This window comes from Eurosta solidaginis, chromosome 5, assembly GCF_040869045.1.
Source record: "Eurosta solidaginis isolate ZX-2024a chromosome 5, ASM4086904v1, whole genome shotgun sequence".
NCBI classification, from domain to species: Eukaryota; Metazoa; Arthropoda; class Insecta; order Diptera; family Tephritidae; genus Eurosta; species Eurosta solidaginis.
This window is the reverse complement of record NC_090323.1, coordinates 155,825,064-155,845,456: the sequence shown is the minus strand read 5'-3', so window position 1 is coordinate 155,845,456 and position 20,393 is coordinate 155,825,064. Positions and strand designations below refer to the sequence as shown.

At 40.5% G+C, this 20,393-nt stretch overlaps 2 protein-coding genes across 6 annotated transcripts in view; one reads left to right on the top strand and one right to left on the bottom strand.

Moving 5' to 3' along the window:
- LOC137254460 (uncharacterized) overlaps positions 1-20,393 on the bottom strand; it is a 473,400-nt gene that overhangs the window by 63,372 nt on the left and 389,635 nt on the right. The gene's annotated exons all lie outside the window — the stretch shown is intronic.
- Positions 11,644-12,908, top strand: LOC137254320 (collagenase-like). The gene is made up of 3 exons (XM_067791982.1): positions 11,644-12,056; positions 12,087-12,281; positions 12,368-12,908. The coding sequence occupies exons 1-3, from the start codon at positions 12,010-12,012 to the stop codon at positions 12,642-12,644; spliced, it is 519 nt and encodes a 172-aa protein (XP_067648083.1). The 5' UTR covers positions 11,644-12,009; the 3' UTR covers positions 12,645-12,908.

The window sequence follows — 20,393 nt, the reverse complement described above, 5'->3', positions numbered from 1 at the left end:
AACGCAGCCTTTGCCCGATTTACTGGTCGCCGTGGCCTACCCGATCAGATCTTTTCTGACAACGGAAAGACGTTCGTCTGCGCACAACGCGTATTTCAAAGGGAATTCACCACATTTCTCAAGGAAGTCGCTACAGACGTCGCAGAAAAATATGCAACTCACGGATTCTCATGGAAATTCATCCCACCATACGCTCCACACATGGGTGGGCTATGGGAAGCGGCCGTGAAAAGTTTCAAGATACACTTTACGAAAGTAGCAGGAAACCAGAAGTTCTCCTTCGAAGAGCTTACTACCCTCTTAGTACGCATAGAGGCGGTCCTCAACTCCCGACCGCTCTCCCCTATATCCGAAGATCCAATGGATCCCCTAGTCCTAACCCCAGGGCATTTCCTACGTGGCGCGCCGCTCTTGTCGTTACCGGAGCCAACTGCAGAGCATCTCACCTTGGTCAACAAATGGCAGAAACTGAAAGTGCTTCACCACCAATTCAGCACACGATGGAAGAACGAGTATCTCAAGGAGCTGCATAAGCGGTATAAATGGAAATGCCCTCAACGCAATATTCAAGTTGGAGATTTAGTCGTGGTAAAGGATGATTTACTACCCCCGAACGAATGGCGTTTGGGACGGGTAATCACTTTACACCCTGGATCGGATAACAATGTTCGAGTTGTGGAACTCAAAACCCGAAATGGACTAATAACCCGTAATATTGCCAAACTGTGCGTGCTACCAACTGCCTAGTAATGCCAACCCTACCTCTGGTACCCTCTGTTTCATGACCCTAGCAATCTGAAAAAGATATATAAGCTACCCTCACCCATGCCTAAAAAATACGATTTTTTTTTTCTCTTTTCTTGTCTTTACAGGACCCGCAGAACAACCGAGGGACCAAAGTGTCGCCTCTGTGGTCAACGGCATGTGTTGAGACAGTGCCGGGCCTTTTTAGCGATGCAACCCGAGGAGAGATACCAATGTGCCAAAACCCACCGGCACTGCCTCAACTGCCTCGCAATCTCACACTCCACCGGGGCGTGCGACTCCCCAAGCAGCTGCAGAAAATGCTCACTCGGCCACCACACTTTGCTCCACCGGGCTCGACCGAACAACCATGCGGACAACGACAGCCGCCGAAGAGACAGGGCAACCCCACGAGCCCGCACGGAAAACCGCCAGAGCGCGGTACGAAGCCAATCGGCTCGTCAAAAAGAAAAAAAAAATAAGACAATTAGTAGCCGAGGCACGAGCAGCCTTGGACAGAGTTGACGCCGCCCTTAACCCATCAACGCGTCGGGCGGGGGGGGGAGCATGTTGAAGACATGATCCAATTTTCGGACTAAGTCCGCCCCCTCCGTCTGGCAACACCCGGCCAGTGCGGCCAAGCGCAAGCAGTGCAGCTCAGCCGTGGCTTGCCAACCACCACCGCGCTCACTCTCAATTGAGTTTTTAGTTTACCTTAAACTGCCCACACCCACGCATCGATTTTTATTAACGCCCGCCCGCCGTCGCGCAATTATTATTAGCTCGTTTCAATTTAAATTAAATTAAAATTATAATTGGATTGGTTTAAATATTTGTAAGTGCTTTTTTCTTACGTGAACTAAAGTAATAAAAATAATAGTTAAAACTTAAAACTAACGCGCGCCACCTTCTTTACTTTGAGAGTGATTAGTGACACAACAAGTTTAGACACATATCATTACTGGAGTTGAATGTTGACATAATTTACTTATATGCTGTAAAGATATTACATTTTTTGTTAAAATTTGACTTTAAAAAAAAATTTATTTTTAAAATCGGCGTGGTCGTTCTCCGATTTTGCTAATTTTTATTCAGCATTCATATAGTAATAAGAGTAACGTTCCTGCCAAATTTCATCATGATATCTTCAACGACTGCCAAATTACAGCTTGCACAACTTTTAAATCATCATCATCATCATCCTCCTCAACTCCTATTGGAGCATAAAAAAATAAATTACCTTCGTTTAAAAGTGGGCGTTGTCACGCCCATTGTCCAAAATTTTACTCATTTTCTATTCTGCGTCATAAGTTCAACTCACCTACCAAGTTTCATCGCTTTATCCGTCTTTGGTAATGAATTATCGCACTTTTTCCGTTTTTCGAAATTTTCGATATCGAAAAAGGGGGCGTGGTTATGGTCCGATACCGTTCATTTTAAATAGCGATCTGAGATGTGTGCTCAGGAACCTACGTACCAAATTTCATCAAGATACCTCAAAATTTACTCAAGTTATCGTTTTAACGGACGGACGGACATGGCTCAATCAAATTTTTTTTTCGATCCTGATGATTTGAACCCTAATCAGTCACATTTTTAGAAATTTCACGCGCCCAACGCTTTTATTTAATTGTCTGATCAACGCCATAGATGAAAAATTATTTTATTATTTTTATACTCAGTTGTGCAGAGCTTGCAGAGTATATTAATTTTGATTGGATAACGGTTGGTTGTACAGGTATAAAGGAATCGAGATAGATATAGACTACCATATATCAAGTTAGTTTTACTTATGACTATCAGTAGAAATATGATGCGTCCAACGCTTTTATTTAATTGTCTGATCAACGCCATAGATTGATAAGGAGTGTGATGGCTAGTAGCTAAGACCTACCTAATTATTTTCTAGCTTTTCGTGTTTTTATTATTTCATGGAAGTATTGTTTTCAATAAAACCGTTTAACTTAAAAAAATTTTTTAAATTATTTTATTTTCAAGTTTTTAGTCTTCATTTAATTGCCTATTATATCTCATTCTATTTAGTTCATTTAGTGACTCATTATTACAAGGACCCTTTCCTGACAATTTGTTACAACCAAAGCCTCAATACATAATCCTTCCAAAGACTTTACTGGACTCTGCGCCACGTATGCTTGTCCCTCCTCCAACTCCAAAATATTTTGATGTCACCTCTACCGGACTGTATGCAATATTTGTTCCAAATATGAGCCAAATCCGGGCATCATAGGTCACTTTCTATTCATGTATGTATTATGTGTTCCAAATATGAGCCAAATCGGGCCACAAATACGATTTTTGTGAATATCTCGATCCATGAGCCACCTAGCGGCGATTTTTTTCTTATTATTGCATTGTCATCGGGTTCTGAACTATATTCCAAGTTTCATGCTTGTAGCTTATCGGGAAGTTACTTAAATTTCAATTACAAGATTCGTTCACAACGGCCGTGCAGCCGTGCATGCGGCCATGCGGCCTGTCAACTCAAGCTAAATAAAACCGTTTAAAAAAGAATCTCCGTCCTCCTCCACAAAGGGAAGGACAACACCAAGGGTACCCATACGCCCTAGTGAACTAGGGCGGGCTACCAGGAGTAGAGGGAAGAGGGACTTGGTGGGGGTCGGCACCAGTATTGTGGTGAAGGGAGTTGCGCTGGCAACGGCGAACCCTGACGCGCCTGCTGATGCCGGATACCGACCAAGCGCCGGAACGGCAACCGTTTTTCCCACGGCTGCGGCAGGGGTTTCCCGATCTGGCCGCTCCGATCCAATGGAAAATAGGGCCGCAAGAGCTATTTTGCCGAGGGAACGACTGCGTTGGAAACGACGGGTCGGTTCCCCATGCACGACAAGAGGGCAATCTCATTAAATACGGTCTTAGGTGATCTGACGGGGGCAAGCACCAATATGGCGGCGAAGGTAGTTGCGCTGGCAACGGCGAACACTGACGCGCTTGCTGATGCTGGGCGCCCGTCAGACGCCGGTACGGTGACTGTTCTCCCAACGACTGTGACAGGGGTCGCACCATCTGGTCACACTGCAATTAAGGGTCGGACCCTTTCTCAAGAAGAGTCCCACAGGGGATCGTTCCACAGGAACAAAAGAAGGGCTGCAAAGGTACTGTCAAGATATGGGGGCGTTCCGCTGGAAACGCTGTCAGAGAACGCCATGAATTCGGTGGAAAGGGCGCGAGCTCTGCTGCTGAATTTTCGGGGTTCTCTGCCAACAAAAGTAGAAAGCGCAACCCCTTAGAAGCGTCAAAGGTCCGACGAGGATATCAAATGGCACCAGCATCACCCCGCGGTAGCCAAATCCAGCTTTGCCGAGGTAGCCAAAGGCCGGATCCTTATAGGAATGACCCTGGTGCAATCCCTAAAGAACAGTGGTCGAACGTTCGGAATGAAATCGGTAACGCCGTTCTCCACATGCTGATGGAGTCTCCGGATAGTCCGCCGCGAGGTTCTGACGCAGGATGGTACCAGTGCTACATCAAGGTCTGTTGCGCCGTACAAGGCAGCAGCAACAAAGCTGGGACTAGTCTATCCCGGGGCGATTATTGAGGTCGTCGAATGGAAGAACATTCCGGATCTGCCAAGGGCTAGGGCATGGGTTCCGGCAGTTCCAGCAGAACCTGAGAGAATTCTCAGGAATCTGCAGCTAATGAACCCAGCTCTCACAACGCAAGACTGGAGTGTCATTCAGGTCGACGACGCTGTAGGACCTAGGAGACACGTCGTTTTGGCCCTGAATAAGGAAGCTCTCGAGCCCCTTAGACAGAGCAAAGGAAGAGTGTTTTACGGCCTCGGCGAGGTCGTAATTCACGAATACTGTGGCGACGCACAGCGCGCAACCCTTTCGAGTGCCTCTTTGGGCATGGCCATTGAGGCACCCGAGGTGGAAGCGGAGATCTCCGACGTCGAAAGCCTGGTTTCCGCCTCGTCAAATTGCGCAGGGGCTCTGTACAATTTTTCGATGGAGGATGCTCTGCTCAATAGCGACGGGGAGGATCACAACGTCACGGTGATGGAGGCAGGGGAGTCTGAGCAAGATCATGCTGAGGTTGCCCCAGATAAACCTACAAAAATGTAAGGCAGCCTCGGCTGCCCTCATCAGTCGCCGTTTTAAAGGCGACGTCGACGTGGTTCTTATCCAAGAACCCTGGGTGAATAACTCAAGGATTTGCAGATTGGGGGCCATTGGGTTTAAGCTCATCCGAGCTTCAGATGAAGGTAAAGTTAGAACCTGTATTTTAGTAAAGTCTGAGCTAAACATCTTTCTATTACCTAACTATAGCAGTGGTGACGTTAAAGCGGCCAGGATGGCACGCGGAGGCTCCCAATTAACGCTAGCCTCAGTGTATATGCCGTACGACGCAGAGGAACCTCCTCCGCAAAATACGCTAAATGATCTGGGGGCCGACTTAAGCAAAGGCCATTTCCTCAACGGTACAGACGCAAACGCCCACCACGTACAGTGAGGAAGTTCCGACAGAAACACTCGTAGTGTGTAACTTTTTTATTACATTTTAACAACTAACCTGGTAGTTTGCAATGTAGGTAATGAACCAACTTGTATTACTAAAAACCGTAAAGAGGTTATTGACCTCACTATTTGTAGCGAAAGCGTTTACGGGTGGTTTAAAAAATGGTCTGTTCTTGAGGAACATTCCTTCTTAAACCACCGGTATATTGAAGTAATGTTAGAGTTCTTCGTTGATCAGCCCATTGCGAGACGTAACCCACGTACTACATACTGAGATGTTAGCAAGAGAACTACCAGCACTGCCCTCACAAAGCCCCTCATCAACGGAAGAGCTAGAGGGTCTGGTAAAAGCCTTCACATCGGCATTTTCAAATGCCCGTAGAGGCATTTAACAAAGCCAAATTCCTTGATGATGGGTTACAATGGCTAGAATACAAGGGCAAACTAAGGACCTACAAAAAAGTCCTGAGACAAGCGAAGAGAACTTCGTGGAGAAATTTCTGCACTGGAGTCGAAAGTGTCGCTGACACATCAAGGCACCGGTACGTGCTTTCTAAGACTTAGCTTTCTGCGGAGAGCAAATGGTACCTGGACCAGCACAGAAGGGGAAACCCTAGAGCTGCTCCTGGACACACATTTCTCGGGAAGCTGCAGCAAACCAAGCTGTGAATATACCCATCACTGAAGAGGGTGAGGTGGGCAGTTAAAAGTTTTAAACATTTTAAGGCTGCTGTACCAGACGACTCCCCGCTCAACTTATCTACTCTATGGAGTTATCAGCTAACTGGCTGCGGCGCATACATACCGCTTGTTTGGCTATAAACTATATTCCGTGTGCATGGAGGAGCGCTACGGTCATATTCATTCCTACGGCAGGCAAAGCCCTCACTACGAGCCGAAGGACTACAGACCCATCAGTCTTTCATCTTTCATACTCATGACCCTAGAGAGAATAACTAGCGATTTTCTCAATACCAACATTGATAAGAACCTCATTTCGGGCTATCAACACGCGTACACCAAAGGAAAATCTGCGGAGACTGTGCTACACAGCCTAGTCTCTACTATAGAAATATCCTTGTTCGAAAAGAATTATTGTCTTGTGGCCTTCCTAGATATTGAAGGATCATTCAATAATATACGTCCAGGCGCCGTTAACAATGCTTAAACTGGTCTGGACGTAAATAGACCCCTAGTGGGACTTATTTATAAACTGCTCAGGGGAAGAAAAGTGCTTTCCTCACTGGGGAAGATTGATATAATAAGATTTTTCGCAAGGGGCACGCCCCAGGGTGGTGTCTTTTCCCCTCTACTATGGAACTTAACGGTAAACTCGCTATTAAGAGCTACCAGTTGGGGGAGCGGGAAGGTTGTGGAATATGCTGATGACCTAGCGGTTGCCCACAGAGGCAAGTTCCCTCAAACTTTATGCGACTTGGTGCAGGTAGCATTGCGAGAGGTTTCCCTATGGGCCTCCCGATGTGGACTCAACGTCAATTCCGATAAAGTTGAGCTTGTCTTATATACCAAGCGATACAAGATACCATCGTTAAAGCTAACAGAACTAAATGGGGTGCGCCTAAGCCTGGCAGATAAGGCCAAATTTCTAGGCGTAGTTTTAGACAAAAAGATGAACTGGAAGGACTACGTCATTCAGCGACAAAATAAAGCGTACTTTGCATTATATACGTGTAAAAGAGTCATTGACAAAAAATGGGGACTCACCCCCAACATATGCAGATGGATTTATACCGCGATTATCTGACCCATACTGCTGTATGGGATAGTCGAATGGTGGCCAGCCTTGAGCAAAGCGTCAAACCTAAACTTCTTGGGTAAAGTCCACAGATCCAGCATGATACGCATAAGCCGGGCTCTAATAACAACGCCTAGCGAAGTTCTTCAAGTCATTCTTGACATCCTTCCATTGGATCTAGCTGGCTATCGAGCGGCGGTAACGTCAACCCTGCGTCTAAAGGAGTTATCGTGTTGGAACAACTAGACCACAGGATACTCAAGTATACTAAACAAATATAGTTTTCTTCCTCCTAGCACGGATCGCTGTGCGACCACAAGAGTTGCGGAAACAAACTTTAAGATAAACAGTCCCTGCAGGGATAACTGGACGGAGTCGGATAGGTGCCTTGCTATTGACAGCAGCATCTCCATATACACGGACGAGTTGGAGGTGGAGTATACTTAAGGGACCTTGACTTCCAGCTCTCCTTCAGACTACCCGACTACTGCGGTGTATTACAGGCAGAAGTTGCAGCCATAATGGAAGCCGCAGCTACGATAGCGACACCCAAGCTGCCACAAAATCTCTTGGCTCCTACTCGTTCAATTCTGAACTAGCACTAAACTGTCGCCGATCTCTTCAAGTGATGGCTCAACAGAACCGCGTATACCTCACATGGATCCCTGGACATAGGGACATCGAAGGAAACTGCATTGCAGATGAACTCGCTAGGCAAGGTACAACCAGGCAGGTTCTTCCTGGCCAAGAGCGATTAGGTATGCCCCTGTCCACATGCAAGCTAATACTAAAAGAGCACATCCACCGTCAAGATGACGAAAGATGGCTACAAACACCGGGGTGTTGAACATCGAAATAAACCTGGCCTAAATTGGATCCTAAAAGATACCGACACATGTACAACCTAAGAACGGATACAATTTCCACACTTGTGGGAGCACTAACTGGTCATTGCCTCATAGGTAGGCATGCAGAAAGGTTATGAGCGCCTTACCGTCGATGCTGTAGGAGTTGTGAAGAGGATGAGGAGGAGGAAACGGTGGTCCACCTCATTTGCAACTTCCCAGCACTAAGCGGAGCACGGCAGCGCTTTCTGGGTGCTCCATTTCTTTATAATCTGAGCATGACGTCATGGACCTGGTAGCTTTCATCAGGCCCTCAAAATGGTTCGAAGAGGAAAGGTAACGGTGCATTTTCGTGGAATCACAACGGGCCTAATACTACTGGCCTAAGTGTGCCCTCGGGCAGCCACCTCAACCTAACCTAACCTACAGTCAATGAACTATCTTAAACCTGATTAGTATGACGAAAGCCACAAAATTCTAGTCAATTAACTAGAATGTTTGCTGACTACTTTGGCTTTTGATTGCAGAGTAGTTGAACTTTTCTGCCTTTTGCGGAACTTAAATGGGTTTCGGGTTCGATGAAAAGTTTTACAGTTACACTTGGAAGAGATCGTTATACTCTTAAATCAGTTTACATCCCTAAAAATTCATTGAAATGTTCATATGCTCTGTTGATTTTCGTTGATAGTCGGAAGTAAAACATATCCTTTGTAATATATAACAACAATATATAATCAGAAAATCCCGGGAAGTGAGACAGGTTCATATATTCAAAATTACAATACTTAAAAGTAAAACATTCCTCTCATCTTAGTAGTCTGATTTTTAGGGCAAAACAGCAACAGTGGGTTAAACTTTTTTTTTGTATCTTTAGAATACCATTCTTTTAGCGAAGTATTATCATAAATAAGGTAGAATACGACAATTTTGAACTGAGAAAAACATTCTTCTAAAGCCTTCTGCAGCACTGTACAGGGCAAGGTCCTTGGTTGAATATGACGTGAACGCAGCTTGTTTCAACAAAGACCTGTTTCAATTTTTTCGGAAGAAATTAATCATGCATAATGGAAACATCAAAAATATGGACGTATTAGTTTAGCACGGCCTTACTTATGGAAGCCAACACCAAAGATACCCAAATGATGAATCTTTGTAATTAAATCCAGGAAAGGTCTCACCTAATAGTTTATGAAAAAGAGTAATAAAAATGGCATATTTTACCCCTGAAAAATGCAAAAAGTAACACTTTTTCGGGGACAACATTGGTGAAAATTTTTCAGATAGGCGAATGACAGAATAATGAAGAATTTAGAGCAAAATAATTGACGGCTTACTTCACCTTATTAGTTCGTTAGATTTTTTCTTAATTCTTTCCGACCCCAAGCTCCTCATGGAACTTGGGGGTGGGGAGGGAGGGAATGGCCTGAAGGTTTAATGTGGCCACATAAATCGTTCCCGAGATGGTCGGGCTAGCACCTTAATGGTGCTGTGGTACCATAGCGTACCGGATCTGTATTCGGCAAAGGACCATCACATCGATAATACTCCCCAAAGCCTTCGGGGAGCAACCTTATCGCTAAAACAACAACAACAACATGCGAGGAATGGTTTTGTCATTCCTACAACAAGAACACCAAAACTGTCGTATTACACCTTATTTATGTAAAAATTAAATTAAAACAATGGAATTCTAAATATATTTACAAAAATTTTTAGCTCACTTTTGTTTATTTTCCCTAAAAATCAGACCACTAAGATAATAGGAATGTTACAGTTATGGATTGCAATTTGGAATATATGAATCCGGCTCTATCGGATGCGCATCTTCTGGTTCTAGGCCGACTGCCACGGGGCTAGTACATCCCCTAACATATTTTAGTAAAAAATAACTTGGTAACATTGGTAATACATCATGAATTCAACTATCAGGAGTTTTTAGGGGATCTTATGATCAAGATTGTAATATATTAGGTATATGTTTTACTTTCGACACTCTACTACAAATCATGGAAGGAAACACATTTAATAGTACTACGATCACTTCCAAGTGTGACTATAAAACTTTTCATCAAACCCGAAGCCCATTTAAATGCGCAAAGTTCCTACAGTTCAACTTAATAATGGATAACACCTCTCCCTTTTATGTCCGGGTTTTCAATGAAAGTTTCAACTGCAGTCAAATTTGAGGTCAGTTTACTTTAGACGCATTATTGAGATTTACTGCTCATCACAGGTTTAGCTTTGTATTTTTATTCGATGCCAAAAGTAATATTATCGCGCACTGGTCCTGTGTATCCCCTTTTGCTTTAGCGTTAGGTGGCACTCATATGGTGAAAAAACAGTTTCTGTAATGGCTTTCGTAGCAAAGTATCTATTTTTCTACTCCTGTTTTTTCGAAGCGCATACAAATTTTACCCTCTTCAGACCTTTGAAAATACATCCCTACCATTTCAAATAGCGTACATCTTCTGCCTTTTTTTATTTACTTCACCTGGTGATTCCACCATGGTCATATAGGTATTACTGGATTATGAGAAAAATTCGAAGGAGTCTAAAAACAATCAGTTCTTCATTGTCTAAAAAAAGATCGATTTAGCCGATTATAAATCGAATTAATCCAACTCAACCCAACGCAGCTTTAAAGCATGGCGGAACCAAGGACAGGTGATCAGCTCATTTGTACTTATTTAATATGGTTTGACACTTCAAATTCCGTCGCAGTACGATTTTGACATTAGTCCATCGATTAACGTAGAAACGTATGTCACCGTGAAGCCATGCCTTAAAGCAAAACCAAAAAAATATTTTGATTTATTTCTGTTGCATGGAAATTTTTACGTTTGACGAGGCATGGTGATTCACGCACAATACGCGTAGAATATTGAAGAATATTTGGAGAAATTTCTTTAGACCTGCGTACTGCAAAAGGCCGACGAATTTTTTATTAAGCACTTCCTGACTGTCATTTTATAAGTGTTTTTTGGTTTTCTGAACTGCACACGGCTTTTAAACAAATTTTAAATCTTCCTAGGGGGAAACGAATTGGAGAAATGTTTCCGCGGTAATAGAAAAAAATCAGCGAAAACAAAACTCAGAGTGAATATTTAGAATAAGCCTGAAAATAAAATTTTAATTTTCTCCCATGCACAATTTTATTTTATATAAACTTTGCTTAAAGTTCGTAAATGTAACCGAAAATCATTCAAGGTTAGCTAAATGGTTAGCGCAGCGTGCCTAAAGCGTACTGATGATGAAGGCTTAGCACCCTTCGAAATGGATCTATCTGCGCAGCTATGGCAGGTTGTCTGAAACATTTTCTACGTACTATTCCAAAAACAAAATACAATTTTTCAATTATAGAAAAATTAAAAAATAACAATAATTATCATTACAAAAAATTATTCTCCTGGCCTTGAGCTCGAATCGAACCTTGAATCATTTATCAATAGGCCGATAAAAACAAAAACAATTGTAACCGAAAATCGTTACCAGTTCATGGAATCGTGTTTCTGGTCCCAACTGTTATACTGTCAATAAAACAAAAAATGCGCAATTGAGTATAAAAATATTAACGAAATATTGTGTAAACAAGTGCTAATATTGTTTTCAAGATCTTGTATTCTAAAATGGATACACATTTTGTTGATTTTTCTGTTCAAACAAATTGTTATTGAGTGCGTGCAATATTGCGTACTTAGGGCTGTTTTTATCACCTTCAGTTAACGTTATCTTGCACTTTTTTTGACAGATCTACGAACGACTTTTGTCAGATAATGTGTCAGTTAGCCCTAGCCGAAGATGGCGAAAACCTCATTAAGAAGACGTAGAAAATAAGAGGTTTTTAGAACTAAAACTGTAAAAAAAATTCACTTGTGTCGTTTTAAACTGGTTATGTTAGATATGCCAGTTAACGAGGATATCAGTATAAGCCCATTCTGTGCTTAAAATCCGGGTTTTTATAATCACTTTCCGCTTATTAGCACTGAATCTCATGCATTTTCAATGATACTTATATCCACAAATATGTACTGTGCCTTACGGAAATATATGCTTTTCTGACAAAATAATGCAGATAACTCGATAGTACGCCACCTAACTATACTACAAATAAGCAAAACAATTACCAATGCTTTTATCAGCCTAAATTTCCTTAAACGGTAGCAATATGAAATCGATCATAGCGTTGTCGCTCCTGCTATGCTTCGCCTCGGCGTTTCAATTTTGAGAAACCAGAAATACACAAGGTAATATCTTGGGGTCTGTGGAACCAAATATAGTTCCAAGTCTACGTATATTAAATGGTCAAAGTGCTGCTGCCTGTCAATTTCCTTATCAAGCTGGTTTATGGTTGTATGATGGAGGACCAACGCGATGGTGGTGTGGTGGATCTCTAATTAGCAACGAATGGATTTTGACGGCTGCTCACTGCATGACTGAGTAAGATATAAATGGATTAAAGCAGCCTTAAAATCGGTGTTCATTTGCTAATTTATTTTCTTATTTCTTATATTTCCAAATTTTAGTTTATTAAGTGTTAACGTAATTCTTGGTAGCACTACTCGTTCAAATACCCCCGTAAACTTTGATGTAGACAAAAACAATTTTATAATACATGCCGAATTCAACGATGGCACTGTTTATCATGATATAGCTTTGATTATAATTCCTGCAGTAACATATACAAATGCCACTCAACCTGTGTGCCTGCCGACTCGAGCTTCTTCTTACCCCACATACGAGGGCGAAACGGTTGTTATGGCTGGATGGGGTCGTACTGTTGCTAACGCAACCACTGGTTGACAGACTTTAAAGATTGCAAATTTTAAAGTGATCTCAAAAGAAGCATGTACAGCTGCCTATGGTGAATCTTTAGTATATGCTGGAAAAATTTGTACTGCTACTACAAATAACGTATCTAGTTGTGATGCTAATTCTGGTGGTGCATTGGTGTTGACGTCTTCAAACATTCAAGTTGGTATTGCATCATTTTATACAGCCAAAGGATGCGACGTTGAATTACCAAATGGACATACTCGTATTCCTCACTACTTAGATTGGATTAAGGATAACACAGGTCTTAATATTTGAAAATATAATTAAAATAAAATTTTCAAATAATATACATAAACCTAATTAATATCTATGTATTTTTAATTTTACTAGCATAGCGTCGGTTTCTTCGCTACGTTTAAGTATAATATAAAAATTATTCGGAAGTAAAGTATAGTTATACTTTCCTATTTTCCCCAATCTGTCTCTAAATTTTTTTGTGAAGCGTAATTCTTGCTCTTACACTCACCTTTCTTTTCTTTCTTGAACTTTCCTCAATCTGCTCTTCTCTTTCTTTGTAACTTTTTCTCTTACTAGTACTGTTCAGTTTTTTCTTGACCGATTGAAACATTGGAAATAAGGTGAAAAGTTAATATCTATCCAAAGTATCCGTAATCTATAGAAAATAAAAATCTCGCTTGTGGCGTAGCCAAATAACCATATACTGTGAATTGCCGAAATGTATGTATGCATGTATGACAAAATATTGCAAACTATCCCATAGTACGCCATTGAACTATACTACAAATAAACCAAAATATCCTACGTCGGTATGAATGTGCTTGAACTGCAGCAACATGAAATCGTTGACAGCTTCGTCGATCATTCTATTCCCCGCCTGGGCGTTTGAAATTCGGGGACCTGCTCGAACTGCTACTCCTAATCAATTTCCTTATCAAGCTGGTTTGTCGGTATATGATGGTGAAAAGTACAAATTTTGTGGAGGAGGATAATAAGCAATAAATGGGTGCTGACGGCTGCTCATTGTACTTTAACGTAAGTTTTGAATTATATATACAGTTTGTTTTAGAGTGCGAGACAATTGGCGAAAAGAAAAATTAATAAATTTGCTTCTTTTAATTTTCTGACCAGTTTTTAGTTATTTGAATGTTTATAGGCTTTCCTGATCTTTTCGATTTGAAATGAAAACACTAAAAAACTTTAGTTTTCCTCCATTTTTACCCAACGTTTCGCCAAACTCCTTGGCATCACCAGGGGTTAATTCTTTATTCTGCACCGAAAAATGATAGAACAAAATTAATTTTGACATGTTTTATCACTATAACAAACATTTTTTTGACAAAAACTTACATACAAAGAAATAATTTAATACATATCTATAAAATCACAAAACCAAGTGATTATAAACTAAAAAAGATTTATCGTACCATCATCTTTAGGTACACTTGTCGTACTGAGTGTCATAAGCATGCCAAATAGCTAGCAGCAATAAATTTTGTGTCCTCTTTTTTGTTCATTGTCCTCTCCCTTTTTTGTAATATGTGTAGACTTTCCAACGTGAATCTCGTTCTTTCCCTCTTTTCTATGTCTATTATTTTCGTGTTCTTTATATCAGCTGTGTGTCCATGTCATAATACGTGTTGAGCAAGAGCTGGCCTGGTCTTGTTCTTCTTAATGTCAGCGTCGTGCTCTGCCAATCGGGTTCATAGTGCTCTTTTTGTTGTTCCAACGTAGATTTTGTCACAGTTCTCATTGTCTCTCCCCGTGCATTGAATCTCGTGTACAACGTTGTTTTGTTGTAGGGGTTCTATGGGGCTTTTTGTTCGTGTAAAGATAGTTGAAAGTGTGCTGTTGCATTTGTAGGCGAGCGATATATTTCGTTTTTGTTTCTTCATGTTATGGTTAAAGTTTTCAGTAAACTTGGGTATGTATGTGACACTGTGGTATTGCTTTGTCTCCGTTGCGATCTCTGTTGATGCTTTATTTCGTTTTCTATTTCCTTCTGATAGCTCTTGTTTTATTAGTGATGTAATTAGGTGACTCGGGTAATTGTTATTGGTGAGTATGGAGTGTATTTTGGTTTTGTTTTTTTCCCAGAACTTTTGGTGGCTTATCGTAAATATTTGGTGTTTTAAATTTTTCGCTGTGTTTATTTTATATTTTTTGGGTTGTGATGATATGAAATTTATAATACGTCCGGAGGCGATGGATTTGGAGTACCAGTCAAGTATGAGTTTGAAATTTTTCCTGTGGATAAGAACATCCAAAAAGGGTATAACCGAATTTTCCTCTTTTTCCATGGTAAATTGCAGCTTATTATGGTACTTATTTAGCGTGCTCAGAATAATATCCAGGTCGTTTCGTTTGACAATCGCAAAAAAGTCATCCACGTACTTTACTATGAATTTCATCTCTATGTTGTGAAGTTGTTTTAGTTCGGAGATGGTATTTTCCAGTAAATCATCCATTATTATATCTGCTATGGTTGGAGAAAGTGGGTTTCCCATTGGCATTCCATAGCTTTGTGTGAAAATTTTGTCATCGTAGATAAAGTAATTGTTGTCGTTCAGACAGAAATTCAAAAGTTTAAGGAACTTATTTTTTGGGATGTTCGATTGCAGTTTGTTAAATTTGGTCATAATGAATTTTATGGCTAAGTACGTTGATATGTTAGTAAATAACGATACCACATCGAATGACACTAGTATCTCGTCTTCACTAATATTTATGTTTTTCAATCTATCTTTTAGTATGTAAGAGATTTAATGTTTTATTCGTCCGAAGTTAAATTATTTAATATTTGACCAATGTATTTTGATAACCCGTAACATGGGACGCTCACAGATGATGCTATTGGACGTAAAGGAAGGTTTGGTTTATGGGTTTTTGGTAGACCGTAGAGTCTAGGCGCCGTGGCTGCGGTGCAGCTTAGTTGCCTTTTCTCTTTGAAACTTATTATTTTTGTAAAGATCGTCGACTAGTTGGTTATTCTGTTTTTGTAGTGTGTGTGTTGGGTCATTTCTCAATGTTTTATACGTATTTTTGTCTTCAAGTAACATTTCCATTTTGTGTTTGTAGTCAGTTTTGTACATTGCCACTGTCTTATTTCCTTTATCCGAGTTTGTAATAATGATTCTATCTTTGTGTTTCTTTAGAAATTTGGTAGTTTTTCTGTAGGCTTCTAAGATAAATTTGTCCGTTGGGTTATACTTAGTGTGTCGTTTGTATTGCATTATTCTGTTACTGAGCTTGGTTCTTTCGATTTCTTTCTCTCTCTCATCTTCTATTTGCTGTATGATCTGCTCTATTTCAGCAGTAATCTTTAAAGTTTTGAAGCTAGTGTTTGTTGTAGGTAGTGTAAATTTTCTACTGAGAGAGAGTAACCATTTTACTTCCTCGGGAAAGTGTATTTTCGTCAGGCATGCTTAACGAACGAAACGATATCATTTCGTTACGATAATCAACGTAAATAAACGAAACGAAGTCACTTCGTTTCGTTTATTAACGTTAAGATCGTCAAATTAACGTTAATTTGGCGGTCTTAACGTTAATAAACGAAACGAAATGACTTCGTTTCGTTTATTAACGTTGATTATCGTAACGAAATGATATCGTTTCGTTCGTTAAGCATGCCTGATTTTCGTCTTGTTAACAAACCAATCGCTGTTTACTTTAATTCCAAGTTTAGTTAGTTGTGTTTGTTTAAGCCTCTCCAACTTTGATGTTAGTGTTGCTTCTCGTTCGTTTGTAATTCTTTGGTTTATTAGTGCTTGGTTGTAAACGACGGAGTTGAAATCAAAATCACTCAGAATTCGCTTCAGTTTTCGTTCTGTATACAGAATATGGTCTTTTGTAGATTTTATGTTGATGTTTGTTTGTGTTATCACTATGTTAAGGATTTTCTTGAGAAATAAACGTTTCTCCTTTTCTAGTTGATTTTGTATATTTTTCGTTGTTGTTTTTATAGCTATGCGCTTTGTTGGGTTTGTCAAGTAGTCGGGTATTAAGTCATATCTTTTGCATTCCAATAAGAAATTTAGTTGCGATGTCTGTTGAGTTAGTTTTTGTTTTTGTTTGCTGTGATCTTTCAGCGTTATGCAAATAGCTTCTCCGTACTTGTGTTTCATATGTGCATAAAAATTCTTCATGGTTGTGTTTGAATTTTTGTTGGTGCAATAAAATAAAGATAAATGCGATTGTATATCGGCAGGCCTTCCGAATAAATTTGCTTCTTTTAATTTTCTGACCAGTTTTTAGTTATTTTAATGTTTATAGGCTTTCCTGATCTTTTCGATTTGAAATGAAAACACTAAAAAACTTTAGTTTTCCTCCATTTTTACCCAACGTTTCGCCAAACTCCTTGGCATCATCAGGGGTTAATTCTTTATTCTGCACCGAAAAATGATAGAACAAAATTAATTTTGACATGTTTTATCACTATAACAAACATTTTTTTGACAAAAACTTACATACAAAGAAATAATTTAATACATATCTATAAAATCACAAAACCAAGTGATTATATACTAAAAAAGATTTATCGGTTCCATCATCTTTAGGTACACTTGTCGTACTGAGTGTCATAAGCATGCCAAATAGCTAGCAGCAATAAATTTTGTGTCCTCTTTTTTGTTCATTGTCCTCTCCCTTTTTTGTAATATGTGTAGACTTTCCAACGCGAATCTCGTTCTTTCCCTCTTTTCTATGCCTATTATTTTGCGTTCTTTATATCAGCTGTGTGTCCATGTGATAATACGTGTTGAGCAAGAGCTGTGCTGGTCTTGTTCTTCTTAATGTCAGCGTCGTGCTCTGCCAATCGGGTTCCTAGCGCTCTTTTTGTTGTTCCAACGTAGATTTTGTCACAGTTCTCATTGTCTCTCCCCGTGCATTGAATCTCGTATACAACGTTGTTTTGTTGTAGGGGTTCTATGGGGCTTTTTGTTAAAATGGAGGAAAACTAAAGTTTTTAGTGTTTTCATTTCAAATCGAAAAGATCAGGAAAGCCTATAAACATTCAAAAAAATTAATAAGTTAATCACCCAATAACGTACTGTTGATACGCACTTAAATCTAGACAATCCTTTCGATTTCAGTGCTGTGCAGCATAAATCGCTTAGATTGAATGCCTGGAGGCAGAAAAAAATAACATTATCGTTCATCCCGAATTCGATACGGAAACTGCTAGAAATGATATAGCGTTGATCGAAATTCCAGATGTAGCATATTCATCTGCCATTCAACCGGTGTCCCTACGAAAACGTGCTTCATGCTATCACACTTACGTTAATAAAGTTGTAGTGGGTTCTGGATGGGGTCGCACCTCTGATATATCTACATCGAATTCACCTGTTTTACAGTTTGACAATTTTAGAGTGATCTCGAACGCAGTGTGTGCTGAAGAATATGGTTCATCTTTTATCGATATCGGAAAAATTTGTATTGCCTCTGTCAATCGTATTGGAATTTGTTTTGGTTATTCTGGTGGACCATTGGTGTTGGCATCTTCAAATGTTCAAATTGGTATTACCTATATCTTTTTTTGCAAACGATGAATGTGAAGGTGATGTACCTGATGGATATACTCGTGTCACTTCCTACTTGGACTGGATTCAAGCAAATACGAATCTTAAGGTTTAAGTAAATGGAAGTTCTTGCATTCCTTAAAAATATTGACCCCAAAATTGTTAATTATAAGTATAAATTATAAAAAATAATTAATCTGACAGGGTTGAGTCATCACGGCAATCTTGAATATATATCTGGCTTCTTGGGATAACCGACCAAGTCACGTTTTCTCGAAATTGAATTACTTAGTGCGCGATAGCTTCTAAAATAACTTGACCTAAACATAATGCCGACATCATTTTGGAATCCTTCTGGCATTATTTTTGGATGTTTTTCGGGATCCGTCCAGAAGGAGGTGCTTCTCGATGCACATATCCCATCGGGAGAGGGTTCAGAAGAAATAGCAGACACTCGAAGGAGCGGTGACGAAGTTCTCTAAGTTTAAATCGCCGGGCACAGATGGTATATTCCCGGCCATGCTACAAGTTTCATGTAGAGCGGTCGTGGAATGGATTAAAATAATACCCGATGGTGCATCATGTGAATCATGTACCGCACTCTTGGAGAACTGCTTGTGTAGACTTCTTACGAAAGGGGGGGGGAAGATCGGTCACATGTATCCGAAATACTACAGAACTGCAGCTTAACGTCATTTCTGCTCAAAATCTTTGAGAGACTGATAGATGTGAACTTAAAGTCCAACGAGGCTTAAAAGGCATTTATCGTGGCATCCTTCTACATGGCCCATACTGCGGAGGTTCCACCGATGGAGTTCAAGAGACTAGTACAGGATGAAGGGCCCAAAGGGCGGTTGGTCATAGGCCGGATGCAAATGCGAACCACAATAATTGCTTAAACTGCAGCCGTGTTAACTTTCATATTGAAAGCCAAGCAGCAATTAAGGCAGTAATCTCACATAACACAGCGTTTAAAAGTGTGTTAGAGTGTAAGCAATCCCTGGAAAGAGTCGTGACGGGAAAAACATACATCTATATTAGGTCCCAGAGCATATGGGAATAGGTGGGAATGAAAAAGCAGATGAACTTGCTAAAAAGGCCGCATCCCTTGAAGTTTGCTCTGTAGACGTCCCAATTAGATTGGGCGCAACTAAGAGAAGGCGAGAGGTGCAGGTGTAAAGTGTCGAAGATTATGTGTAGGTCTTGCAACCTTAGATTAACAAAGTTGCTTCTATCATTAAAGAGAGAGGACTGCAGACTCATGACGGGTATTCTGACTGGACACTGCCTTCTGGCGTCACATACCTTTAAATTAGGCTTGGTCAGTAATAGCAGATGTAGGAAGTGCGGGTCGAAGGACGAAACGACCGAGCACGTTTTGTGCTCGTGGCCGGCGATTGCCAGGCTACGACTCCAGCTATTAGGGGTGATACAGCTGTCAGATCTAAAAGCAGCAAGTGGCATAAAGCCTAGAAACTTCTAGTATTTATCAAAAGGACGGAGATATTTTATCACATAGGTCCTGCTTTTGATAGGGGTTTCAGTTTGGTCGTGAAATAAACTTCCGGCAACACTACGGACTCATTAAGTCTATTTGAGGTCCTCATGGACCGGCCAATTCAACTTAAACTAACGTCCCTCCCACGCTCTCCCCTTTTCTTTATCCTTTTATTCACTCATTTATCTGCGTCTCTTTCTTCCTTTCCGCCTTTTTCCTTCTAGCTCCCTGTCGTTCTTCTTCTCTCGCTCCATCTATCCCTTCATTTAGCTTTATCTATTTCTCAGTCTATTTCTCCTTCCATCGTTTTTCTTCTCTCTAGCCCTTTTTATTCTTCTCCCTCCTTTATTCTCTGTCCCAGTCCGGGTACTAGTCCCAGTCCCAGCGCAAGTCCCAGTGTAAGCTCCAGTCTCTGTCCCAGAGGGTCGTAGGTATACAAATTATTTTCAAAACAAAAGTTAAGAGTTCGCTGTTCACAAAAATTCATGAGAATCGGTCTAGCCGTTTCGCAGGAATTTAACCACAAACACGAGAATTTTATATACATATAAGGTCACGAAAAAGTATGTTTTCTGCACATTTTAGAGCACACAAAAACATGTTAGTATCAAAACCGCACTTTGTGGTGTTGTTCTATATAGAAACCAAAGTAGTATCATCTAGAAGTGCTGAAAAAACTGTGCACGTGGTAGGTGGACGCCTTTTCGAGATATCGCCATAAAGGTGGACCAGGGGTGA